This window comes from Maylandia zebra, linkage group LG2, assembly GCF_041146795.1.
Source record: "Maylandia zebra isolate NMK-2024a linkage group LG2, Mzebra_GT3a, whole genome shotgun sequence".
Lineage (NCBI taxonomy): Eukaryota > Metazoa > Chordata > Actinopteri > Cichliformes > Cichlidae > Maylandia > Maylandia zebra.
In genome coordinates, this window is record NC_135168.1 from 1,912,419 (window position 1) to 1,926,086 (window position 13,668).

General features: G+C 43.4%; 1 protein-coding gene across 3 annotated transcripts in view; it reads right to left on the reverse strand.

Moving 5' to 3' along the window:
• Positions 1–891: 891 nt before the first annotated feature.
• slc7a11 (solute carrier family 7 member 11) overlaps positions 892–13,668 on the reverse strand; it is a 33,751-nt gene continuing 20,974 nt past the window's right edge. The window contains exons 10-12 of one of the 3 annotated variants that reach the window (XM_004574092.2): positions 10,168–10,317; positions 7,542–7,719; positions 892–1,809 (exon numbers count right to left, since the gene is read on the reverse strand). In XM_004574092.2, the coding sequence (XP_004574149.1) occupies positions 1,754–1,809; positions 7,542–7,719; positions 10,168–10,317 (384 nt within the window). In that variant the 3' untranslated portion in view covers positions 892–1,753. The remainder of the gene's footprint in view (positions 1,810–7,541; positions 7,720–10,167; positions 10,318–13,668) is intronic. The other 2 variants (XM_004574093.2, XM_076888092.1) reach the window with 2 other exon arrangements.

Below are 13,668 nucleotides of genomic sequence, written 5' to 3' on the forward strand. Positions count from 1 at the left end.
CACAAAGGCTGGTGTTAGCTTAGTTTAAGCCAGATTTTTTTAATGTTTCACAGCTAAAGTGAAAGCTCCCGGGCATTTTGTCTCTATGCTGCCCTCCTCTCATCAGTAGTAAAAGCCCTCCATTTACAGGACACAGAGCTTAAAGGGGATGCAGGGTGCCACAGGGTAGCAGTTACACAGACAGATTACCTGCAAATCCCACCCAGGGGACTCAGAGCAGCCACATCTGCAGTCTACACACACGCACACACACACACACGCACGCACGCACACACACAGACATGCACACACACAGTCACCTCTTGAAATAAGATTATAACACCAGGTCACACAGAGCCAAGCCCCTTCATTCCTGATGCAGGCAGAGGGAAGTGCTGATGCAGTCTGAATGGGAAATGTGAATGGAGTGCCGGGGGAGCAGAGATATACTTAAAGTCAGAGAAGTAATGAAATGATGGAGTCAAATGGCAAAGGTCCAGATGTTAAGGCTGAACCCAATCAGCTACAACGTTAAAACCCACCTAATATTGAATATGCCCAGAACTTTATTTTGTCACTGGACATCCACGATCCTCTAGTTGTGTTTGTTATGGATGGATCAAATGGTCAATCCATACTTCCACGAATGGCCTGCAAGGTTCCCAATAACATTTTGGTTTGGTGGTTTGTGTCAAAAACAGCCAATAAATGCAGACCCCAGGTTTCCTACAAAGCCCTGCACTGTAGGGAGAAAATCAATTTTATCCTCCCCATTAGTCCGTGGTTTGAATTTGTAGCTGAATGATTTAAATTCAGCTGTAATAAGTTCATTTCTGAGCTTCAGCTGGAGTTGAGAGTCTGCCATTGGTGTAACAAGCTGAGGGGTCCATGTCAGGTGGTGAGAAGAATGAGAACTGTGCATTCATTTTATTATGGTGCAACAGGGTCAGAGTTATTAGCAGTGGACATGCTGTCAGTATCCACAGCAAAAAGTTGGGGGAATGATTTTTCTGCTTCATAAGCTGAAAGCATATATTAAAAAAAAAATCATTCAGTCTGCTGTGTTACATTAATATTTTTCTAAGAGGTAACAATACTGATGACCAAACAACTGCGTTATATGTAAAAGGTCAAACAATGAAAAAAAACCTACTGATCAAAAACTCTTATCTTAAATAACTATAAGACATCGATAATAAAATCACTCATTACAGACTATTGTCCCATGGTACCTAAATAAGCTTAGAGAGCAAGAAATAAGCATAATACTGTAAATCGCCTTTAAACTCTAAGCAGTCACAGAAGAAAATATGTTACTCTAAAGTAGCTATGCATGATTCCCAGTTTAAAACAATTCTTATTTATTATAAATTGGGCCACAATGCATTATTCTTTGCTGAAAAAAACTCTTTTTCTTCACCTTCTGATTGGCTGTCCTTGTAAACAACACGTCTGGTTGGGCAGGTGGGTGGGCCTTACATGTTCAATGTGTTCTATGTTTGCAAATGTTCCTATTTACTGAAATGTTGATAATATGAGCATTCAAGGCAAATCGTTAAATGCTTTGAAACATATTAAACACACAATAGTATCATTTATGTATAATGTATAGGTTGTACAAAGCAAAAGGCAACATTTCTTCTCCTTTTACATAAATAATCACAATGTTCCCAAAGATCAGTGACAAATAAGTAAAAATAAAATAACTTTGAATTTCAGTTTAAAAACATCTGCATTTATCCGATTGTGCTGGTGCTGTAATGCTTGTGTGCTGTCATTGGTCAGCTGGGACAACCTCCAGGATGATCTGCAAGGTTCGGTTGAAGGAATCTGATGACACAAACAAAATCGTGTAAAGCTCCATCAAGATAACAGCCTAACAAGATTGCAGTTAAAACACAAATGAAAGGTGATTGTTTCATAAAAATCATTGATAACAGTGCAACAATTGGAAATCAGCACATTATACAAAGCAGATACAATTAGCTCTCTAAAGCAATGAAGATGTGTTCTCTGGAGTGATAAATTACAGTTCTCCATCTGGCAACTGGATGGAGAGCTGTTTGGGGGGGGGGGGGGGTGAGCTGAAGTTGAGTTGTTTGTCAGGAGTTGGGTTCAGCCCCTTGAAATACCTTTTAACTCCCAGGGGCTTCTGTAAACCACCACCACCCAAGATAAAGCTAACACTTGTGAGACTTGTGAGGTGTAAGTATCACAGCAGATACCACTATGTCAAAAAACTGAGGACGGAACACAGAAAAATATGAAAGAATTTTTTCGTAGTCTATTTTTTTATGTCTAGTATATAACCCATTTGAAAATATGCTGCAGTAGGCCAAAACTTGATTAATGATGTTAAATATGATTTGCAACATAAGAAAAAAGACAGAAAAATGTCAAAAAGTCCTCCTATTACAGATTTTAGATGTTTAGCTTCATCCATTGACAGATCTCTCCTGAAATGTTCAGTTCAGGTCTGGCCGGGCCACTCAAAGACACTCACAGGGTGGTCCCAAAGCCACTGCTTTGTTTTCTTAGGCGTGTTCTTAGGGTCATTGTCCTGTTGGAAGGTGAATTTTTGTACTCAAAAGAGTCCTGAAGAGCAGAGAGCACTCCTGTCTCTGAACCGCTTTGCAGCATCTGACGAGCGGTCTGTCTGACGGAATTAGCTTAACAGACGCGTCGGGGTTTCCAAATTCGTAGGCTGCATACTCCTGAGGACCCGGCCTTTGCGGTCTACGTGGGCCGAGTCCTCCTAAGGCCGGGTAGGCCGGAATTGCGAGGCTGTGAAATTAGACGATCTAGCCTTCAGTTTTGCGTCACCAGCTGTCTCGGTGGAGTTTAATAAACTCGGCCGTCTGCTCCTTTCTATCTAAAATATAACAGGACACTGGAGTACATTCTCGATCATCTCACACTTCTATTTAATCAGTTTTCTGTTTGACGTTTCTTCAGCTGTGTGAAAACGAAATCTTTAATCTCAGCCAAACCAATTTTCTCACGAAAAATTAAAACACTGAAAAAAGCCAAATAATAACATTTTTAAGTTATCTAAGTGACTTATATATAATGTTTAACCTGAGTTGTGAAAGACCGCGGGTGGTTTGAAAACGGTGTGCAGGGACTACGCTGTTATCGCCCCGGCTAGCTATCAAGCTGGTGGGTAACAGACGTCTCCGAAAACATCGGAGCACTTTTGCAAATATGCGATATCTTGATAGACCGAGCAGATATTTGAAGTTTACACACCCACACTCTTGCCTAAAAATATGTTAAAACTTTATTTTGTGACCCAGAAAGAGTAATAAGAGTAATACTAACACTAAATAGCTGCCGCCATTGTTGGAAACTGGAATTGGCTGGGCTGCCAGTTCATTGGCAAGAGCTTTCTTTAGCAGGTTATCATCAAGGATGTGTTTGCACATTGTATTAATCTTTCCCTCAACCCTTACAAGTCTCCCAGTTCCTGTTGCTGAAAAACTTTCCCACAACATGATGCTGCCACCACCATGTTTAACTTCAGGGATAGTACTGCCCAGGTCATGAACAGTTCCCGGTTTCCTTCAGACATGATGCTTGGCATTCAGGCCAAGTATTCCAACTTTCTTCTAGAGAACTTTGCTTCTCATGGTATGAGAGTCCAGATAAATGATGGAGGGTTCACCCTCCCCACCTGGGACAGCTACCCCCCTACTGTGATGTAGTACTTGTTGGTTCTCGTGTGGTTGTTGACCCACTCCCTTGGTGGTCTTAGATCCAGTCAGTTCTTGGGCACCTGGAGCCGTAGAACCCTGATCTTGGCTTGCACCGGGGTAGCCTGTCTCTAGAGGGGTCAGCTACCTGTCTCCTCTGTTTCTCTCCTCGACTCTCACCCCTTGGCCATGGGCCTTCCTGCTCCTGCTGGGATGGGTGCACAGGCATAGTCTTGGGTCTTTAATAATCCTGGGGGGTGTGGATGGGAAGGTTCTCCCAGATCCATCTCGCCTCTGGTTCCTGGGGGGTGTTATTGTGGCTTCCCCCCCCCCCCCCTCATTTTTAACTACATTTCATGACAAAGACACACACGTACATACTCACACTTGACACTCTTTCTCTTTTTCTGTCTCACACTCACCCACACACCACAAGAAGCTTGTTGATTAATGTACCTGTGCACTTTCCAATTATAGTGCTCCAGGTTTTATATGTTTTGTATGGTCATGAAGACCCTGGAATGACACATCCTGGACTAGCTTCAACCCATAGTCAGACCACATCTGGATCCCCTTCAGTTTGCTTACCAGCCCCGCCTCGGAACTGAGGATGCCATCATCTGCCTGCTCGATCGTGTCTACACCCATCTGGACCAGCGAGCACTGTGAGGGTCTTGTTTGTTGACTTTTCCAGTGCTTTCAACACCATCAGACTGAGCCTCCTGGGTGATGAGCAAACAGTGATGCAGGTGCTTCTCTGTTGTCCTGGATTGTTTATTATCAAACAATAAGACCACAATATGTGCATCTTCCACATTGTGTGTCTGACAAGGTAATCAGCAACACAGGGGCACCACAAGGGACTGTCCTCTCCCCCTTCCTCTTCACCCTCTACACCACAGACTTCAGCCACTGCACAGAGACCTCCATCTTCAGAAGTTTTCTGATGACTTTGCAGCAGGGGTGATGTGGGCGACTCCTTTGTCACGTGGTGCAAGCAGAATCATCTGCAGCTCAACATGGCAAAGACCAAGGAATTAATTGTGGATTTTATGAGGCCCAGGAAAACCGTGACCCCTGTTTTAACAAGGGGGTCAACATGGACATTGTGGAGGACTATAAATACCTTGGAGTAGGCAAAGACAATAAACTGGACTGGATTAAAAACAACACTGCACTCTACAGGAAAGGCCAGAGTCATCTCTATTTTCTGAGGCGGATGAGGTCCTTCAACATCTGTCAATGATCATGATTTTTTATGAGTCTGCTGTTACCAGTGCTGTCCTCTATGCTGTTGCATGCTGGGGCAGCAGGTTGAGGGTCACAGATGCCAACAGTCTCAATAAACTGACCTGCAAGGCCAGTAATTTTGTGGGGATGGAGCTGGACTCCCTCAAGGTGGTGTCTGAGAGGCAGATGTTGTCCAAGTTAAAGACAATGTTGGACAATACCTCCCACCCACTCCATGACGTGCTGGCTAGCCACAGGAGCACACTCAGTGAGAGACTGAGATTACCAAAAAGCACCACTGAACGACACAGGAAATCATTCCTGCCTGTAGCCATCCCCCTGTACAACTCCTCCATCTAACACACTTGTAAACACTGCAATAGTAACATCCTTTTTCACATGCTCTTTTCAACTCAGTAATGTTGCTGTCAATATTATTGATATTTATTTATAATCGCCTCTGTCAATCCTTGATATTTATTATTATATAATTATTGAGTGATTTGTATATATTGTGCTTTTTCTTAAATCTGTAACATATTGTATTGTTAAATAGTCTAGTCTCTTTCTGTTACTGTACTGGAGACACTGTAACCCACATCATTTCCTTAGGGATTAATAAAGTATTCTGATTCTGATATGTATGTTTGTTTTTCTTACAGATACGGAAACACACATTGTGCATATTTATTTGTACTCTATCCTTTACTGTGTCTTTCTTGACCTTGAGTTTTGCGCTTCCTTACAGTTTTTATTTCCTGAGTCTGTAGTGCTGGAGGTCTCTTCAAGTTGAAGAAAAAGTTTCAGCTCAAGACAGAAGCATCACACCAGGAGAGTAACACTGGATCCAGTTCAATAACACTTCTTGTAAATAACCGGTCGTCCTTTTCAATAACCAACTTTTTCAGTAGATCAATGGACTTGATAAAACTCAACCAACCAACAAAGACCAACCCCAGCAGAGGACATTAGTGATATGTCGGTCGCGAACGAAATGGCTCTTATAGCCGGATCTTTGACGTGAACGACGCGAGCCGGCTCCTTATCGCGAGCAGTGGTTTTTTTTTTTTTCTTTCTCTCACCCTCTCTCTCGCACTTTTTTCACTTCACTCCGCACGCGAGCCTTGTGCTTTACGCTGGGCAGAGGGGGAGGGGCGGTAGTTAGTCAGTAGCACAGGAACAGAGCGGGAGGGAGAGAGAGAGAAAGAGAGCCAGGGACAACAACGTCACATTAGAAAGGTATAGCAATCATCCACAACTATTTTCAGTTGCAGATGATAAAGGATTCAGAAAGTTTATTCATGCAGGTCCATATGACAGAGAATATGCATCTTCTTTTTGTTTTCATATTTTAATTTATATTTAATTGTGTTGTGGTTTGTAGTGTTTTGTGTTGTTTCACTTTAAATTTGTAAAAGGAAAAAGCTGAAAATTTAAACAGTTAAAAGTTGAAATGTGAATAGTTGGTTTTTGTATTATATGATTTATTTATTACATTTTATGTGGAGTGAATAAATAAAAGTATATTTACGGTGGCCCCTACAGACAAAGCACGTACAAACTTCAAAACACGTAAAAACTCCAAAACACGTGAAAACTCCAAAACACGTGAAAACTCCAAAACACGTAAAAACTCCGAAGCACGCACAAAACAACAACAGAAGTGCTCCAGGATGCTAGGGCGCAGTGTTGAGCTTTTGTTACCTCGTGGCTACACAAGCCAGGAAGTACAAACGACCGGATTTGGTGTGTGGTAGTAGCAGGTAAGTGAACATTTTTTTAAATTATTTGAATATATGTGAGTGCTTGTGTATAAATACACAAACAATACACACATGCTTTCAATTGTGTAATTTAAGTGATCTTGGTAATTCTGTTTTGAAGTTCAGTTAACGCTAGAAATGTGTTTTGGAGTTTGTACGTGTTTTGTCTCTAGGGGCCACCATATAGATTTATATATAAACATATGTAAATGAATCCACTTTTTTTTTTTACATTAGTATTTCCTTTTGTGCATAATTTTGTATTGTTGTTAATAATAAATTAATTAAAGCACAAAACAACCTGAAGAGCCGGTTCGGAGCCGAAAGAGCCGGCTCTTTTTAGTGAGCCGAGCCGAAAGGGCCGGTTCTCTAAAAGGAGCTGGAAATCCCATCACTAGATGACACGGCACCCCAAAAAGTAATGAAAGACTGTCCAAACTTTCACACTCGAGTTTGATTTTGTGCCTCTCCAGTATCTCGCCAGACTCAAGAACCTTGATTTTAAAAATGAAATGCAAAAATTACATTCACTTCAATCTGAACCATGAAATATGTATTTGAGACCTTGATGAATTACTTCAGAATTAAATGAGGAAAAAGAAAAACTTCTTTTGGGTGGTCGATATTTTTCACAGCGGGGTGGCACTGTGGATTAATGCACATGTTTTATCTGACAGATTCTTACAGTGGATGATAACACTCCTAGGAATTTGTGCTTCCTCCCCACCAAACTGGGGATCTTTTCCATCTCAGGTGAATTTACTACTACACTACAGATCACTTCCATTATTAAATAAATAATTGACAAATAGTGCTTTATTAATTTCATGTTTGCAGCTTAATCAAGTGACCCATCAGTAACTTAATGATGTGTTACCTAAAGTCCTCTGAAGCCACTTTGGTCTGTGGTTGAAGTAAATAAAGATGTAGTATGCAGGGATGCCAGTGAGGGAAATGGCAAATCCAATTCCTGTGTTAACAGGGTCCGAGTACAGAGACAGGAAGACCATGAAGAAACATGTGATGCAAAACACCACCGGAAAAAACAGTGGAACCTGCGGACAAATCAACAGTGAAATTATATACTGTACACACAAAGATGGTGAAAAGTCAGGATTTTGCAGAACTGATTGAATGTTTTGTGTTTAAAATTTCAGAGGAAAATGTAAGAGCTACAGTGCTGTGAAAAAAGTATTTGTCCCCTTCACAGTTCCTTAGTATTTATGTCACAATTTCATGTTTTAAATCATGACACAAACTTCGTTATTAAAATAAGATATTCTGAGTAAATACAAAATGCAGCTCTTAAACAATGATTTTATTTATTCAGGGCAAAACCTATTTGACCCTTTGTGAAAAAGTCATTGCACTCTTTGGTAAATCATAAATTAACTGTAATTATTAACCACAATTAAATTTGAGTGAATTTTCATTACTAGACACAGTCCTGATTATTGTCACACCTGCTGAATCAAGAAATCACGTAATTAGAACCTGTCTGACAAAGTAAAGTAGGCTAATAGATTAGATTAGATGAAACTTTATTAATCCTTTGGGTGGGTTCCTCTGGGAAATTCAGTACTAGATGTGAAGGCCAACACATCAGAGCTAAGGAACAAACTCAGTGACACTTATCAGTCTGGGAAATGGTTTTCCACTAGTACCAACTCAGCCCCAAGATTTTGGGGAAAAGATTCTGTTGTCTGACAAGACGAAAGCTGAACCTTTTTGGAAGGTTTGAGTCCTGGTTACATCTGGTGTAACACCATTGCATACAAAGAGCATCATACTAGGGGTGGGTTTTTATAATCAATTTATCGATTAAAATCGATTCTGGCTTGGATAACGTAAAATCGATTCATTAAAATCCTGAATCGATTTTTTAATATAAATTTATTTTGCCCGAAATGCCAGAATCTCTGGTGAAATCTCACAAACTTTCAACAACCACCAAACAGTTAAGACAGTAAATGAGAGCAGGAACACGGATTCTGCACAAAGACTTAAACACACAGCGCAACCGGCGGATCAGAATCAGTTAGATGTCGCCTTTCTCACAGTCGGGGCTGAAAGCCGACAGCTGGCTGATTGTGATCTGTCGGTGGGTCCGCGCTTTGTGTTCATGCCCTTTATGCGCTGATTCTAAAGCTGTTAGTTTTATCTCTCTCCAAACAATATTGACCGAACCAGGAGCAAAAGAAGATCCAAACGCTTCACATAAACATCGTCATGAATTCACTCTGACTTTCGCTGTTTTGCTTCCATCGCGATGCGCAGCTCTCTCTCCCTCTCTCCCTCTCTCTCTCCCTCTCTCGCTCTCTCCCTCTCTCTCTCTCTCTCTCCCTCTCTCTCTCTCTCTGTACTTCAAGAACAGTTTCCCTTTCTTCATTATTCGCTTGCTTGTTACGCACAAGTCTACTGTTGCTTACAGCGCTGTCAGCTGCTGTTTTTTTCCCTTTTACATTCTTCCGAAAAGAAAACCTCATTTCTGCTGTTCAACACTGAACAAATGTAAACTTTTTAAAATTATGCAAAATGCAAAACGCCGTGTCTCTAATAAAACCGCTGTAACTTCAGAGGTAATGTTCATGTGCTGATTAATGGTTTTCTTTCGTTTTTGATGTACTGCAGAATATTTTTATAAAATCTAGGCCAGGAAAATCGCCTTCATGTTTTTCTGTGTTTTATCCTCAGCTACTTTGACACAAAGGCATCAGCTGTGATGCTCACACCTTTGATAAAGTCTTGCGTGTGTCAGCTTCCTTTTTATAGATACAAAAATATGTAAATGTACTGATCTGAATTATAATATTTCTGACTGTCAAAATTTCCCAGATTCAAATCGAATTGAATCGAATCGAATTAAATCGAATCGTGGATCGAATCGATTCGGGACCTTGTGAATCGGAATTGAATCGATTCTAGAAATCTGTGACGATACCCAGCCCTACATCATACTAACAGTCAAACATGATAGTGGTAGTGGGGTGGTCTGGGGCAGCTTTAAGAGCTGAACAACTTGCCATGATTGATCAAACGGTGAATTCTGCTGTCTACCAGAAAATCCTGAAGGAGAATGTTCAGCAGTCACACTTGAATGATGCAGTGGGTCAGTGATCCAAAACACACCAGCAAGTCCACCCCTGAATGGCTCAAAAATAAATTAATAAATGAAGGCTTTGGAGCAGCCTTGTCAAAGTCAGGACTGAGAAAACTGCGAAGCTTTAGCATGACAACACAAACACTTGGTGGTAGTTCTTGCTGTGAAGGGTGTCACAACCAGTGATTAGGTTTAGGGGACAATTACTTTTAAAATATAAAATGCAATTTGTTTGATGATCTGAAACATAAGTGTTACAAATGTAGGAAACACTAAGAAATCAGAAACGGGGCAAATACTTTTACACGGCACTGTATCTGGATGCATAAAAGGTTAATTGCATATATAACTGTTAATACTGCAAAGTTCAGATATAGCTGCATAGTGGTGTGGAAATACTGACTTTAAAAGGGCGGGGGAGGTCCGGCTTTGTGTATCGGAGGTAGATCAAACCCAGCACCACCACACCGATGAACAGCCATCGCAGGAAGCTCATGAAGTTCAACAGACTGTAGATGTCTCCAACTAACAGCTGGAGCATGGTCATAGGGTACTGTATATTCACATACACATCCAAATACACACACACATACAAGACGGTTGTATTTCCATCAGTCAAGACTGTGTATTTACAGTGTGGATTTACAGTAGGTTTTATGGACTGATGAATCAAAACTTGAAATCTTTGGTTCCTTCTTCACAGGCTGTTTTACTGGATCCAGGGTCAGTGATAGGAGCCTTGAAACAAAATGGCTGTCGCAGCATTCTGGATTGCCATGCAATACCCTCTGGTATGGATTAAAGATGGACCGATCTGATATTACGTATCAGTATCGGTCTGATACTGACCTAAATTACTGGATCGGATATCGTAGAGAAATAAAAAATGTAATCCGATCCATTAAATATTTCAAAAGCACCTCACAAAACTTGCGACATAGTGTAGCCCAGCTCATAACCTTAGCACGTCGAAGCAGTATGCGTCACGTGATAGAGCAGCTGTGGCGTGCGAGACCTGTCGGCGGCCTTAGAGGAACTGTTTCGAGGTGACCGACTGGGAAACACTCTGTGAGCCTCACGCCGAGGACATCAATGGGCTTACTGAGTGTATCACAGACTACATAACTTTCTGCACCGACTCCATTGTTCCAGCTCAGACTGTTCATTGTTACCCAAATAACAAGCCGTGGGTGACTAAGGACATCAAAGCCCTCCTCAACAACAAGAAGAGGGCTTTCAGAGGGGGCAATAAAGAGGTGAGGAAGGTCCAGGTGTTACTAAAGGACAAGATCAGAGAGGTTAAGGACAATTACAGGAAGAAGCTGGAGTGGAGACTCCAGCAGAACAGCATGAGAGAAGTGTGGAGGGGCATGAAGACCATCACTGGATTCAGGCCAACCAACAGCAGGGGAGCTGAGGGAAGTGAGAATAGAGCTAACGAGTTGAATCTGTTTTTCAATAGATTCGACATCACAGTGTCTGCTCCCACCCCCACAACCTCACCTGTAGTCTGCCTGGAACCCAGAGCCACACGACTGTGCCAGCCTCTCTCCACATGGCACTGTGGCCTCCTGTGAGATTCCTGACACCCCTCCTCCACCCAAGTCTGACCACAACGCCATCTTCCTCATTCCCCAGTATAAACAAAGCATACGGAGGGAAGACGTGACCAAGAGGGAGGTAAAACGGTGGACTGCCCAATCAGAAGCTACGCTACAGGACGCACTCAACGACGTAGACTGGGACATGTTCAGAGCATGCGCAGTCGACATCAACGAGTTTACGGAAGTAGCAGTATGCTTCGTCAATATGCTAGCGGAGGAGATTATCCCCACTGCCAGAGTCACCACATTCCCAAACCAGAAACCGTGGATGGACAGATTGATCCGCACTGCAGTAAACGCCAGGACCGCCTCCTACAACGCGGGTCTCGCCACTGGCGATATGAGCGCCTACAAAGCGGCCTCATACGGCGTGCGGCGCGTGGTGAGAGATGCCAAACGCAGGTACCGGGAACGTGTGGAGTCCCGCTTCCACCAGGGCGACACACGGAGTATGTGGCACGGACTACGCACCATTACGGACTACAAAGCCAGGGACACTGCGCCGATCAACGCCAACTCTGCATTCACCAACGAGCTGAATCAGTTCTACGCCCGTTTCGAGGTTAGCCAGGCGGCTAATGCTATCTACCGCCTGACTACCGAGGACAGTGACGTCATCAGCGAGAGCCCGGTGACCAGCATCGCGGAGCATGACGTCCGAGCGGCACTGAGGAGAGTGAACACAAGGAAAGCAGCGGGGCCAGACGGCATCACCGGCCGTCTGCTGCGCTGCTGTGCTGACCAGCTAGCAGGTGTGTTCACTTACATCTTCAACGAGTCCCTGGCGAAGTCTGTGGTCCCCACATGCTTCAAAAGATCCACCATCATCCCTGTGCCCAAGAACAGCAAACCCTCATCCCTGAACGATTACCGGCCAGTTGCACTGACCTCGGTAGTAATGAAGGTGTTTGAGAGGCTGCTGAAGAACATCATCTCCTCCTCCATCCCAGACACCACAGATCCGCTGCAGTTCGCCTACAGATCCAACAGATCCACAGAGGATGCCATCGCCCACGTCCTACACACCACTCTCAGCCACGTGGACAAGAAACAGGGTAACTATGTGCGAATGCTGTTTGTTGATTACAGTTCAGCGTTTAACACAATAGTGCCCTGCAGACTGTTCACAAAGCTGAGGGATCTGGGACTTAACAGCCGTCTGTGTGCATGGGTGTTGGACTTCCTCACTGGCAGAACTCAGGTGGTGAGGGTGGGCAGGTGCTTCTCCAACAGCATCACCATCAACACAGGAGCACCTCAGGGATGTGTCCTCTCGCCACTGCTCTACTCCCTCTACACTTCAGACTGTGTGGCCACCCATGGCTCCAACACCATTGTGAAGTTTGCTGACGACACAGTGGTGTTGGGTGCCATCTCCAACAACGATGAGGCGGCCTACATGGATGAAGTGAAGAATCTGGCATCGTGGTGCCAAGACAACCACCTCCAGCTGAACGTCAGCAAGACCAAGGAGCTGGTGGTGGACTTCAGAAGGGGTCAGCACAGAGACTACAAGCCCATCATCATCAATGGAGCTCCAGTGGAGAGGGTGCAGTCCTTCAAGTATCTTGGTGTCCACATCTCCTTAGACCTGACATGGGCTGCCCACATTCAGGTCCAGACCAAAAAGGCTAGGCAGCGCCTGTATCACCTACGACAACTGAGGAAGTTCAGGGTCTCTCCAAAGATCCTCAGGATTTTCTATACAGGCGCTGTGGAGAGCATCCTCACACAGAACATGACATCGTGGTTTGGGAACAGCTGTGTGAAGGACCAAAGAGCTCTCCAGAGAGTGATCCGTACAGCAGAACGCTGCTGCAGGATTGCTCTCCCCCCGCTTCAGGACACCTACACCAGGAGATGCCGGACTAGAGCAGATACTGAAGGACCCGTCCCATCCTGGCAACAAACTGTTCCAACTTCTGCAATCTGGTAGAAGGTTCCGCATCTTCCGGGCAAGGACAGAGAGACTCAAGAGGAGCTTCTATCCCCAAGCCATCCGTGCCCTAAACACACACACCCGCCCTCTCACATCATCTATAATTGACTGAGACAGGACTCTCTTCCAGACACTAAACCAAGGCACAATGTACATTTCAATTCCTTTAATTTTAAATATGTTTATATTGTCTATCCTGTAAAATAGTCAGATGTCTATTCATATTAATGTACAGAATTCACCTGCTTGCTGCTACTACTGCACATTCACCCAGTGTATATACTATATGTCTGTATATATATATATAATGTTCTTCCTCTACACCCCCCCCCCCCCACCCCCCCAATTTTTGCACATGTCG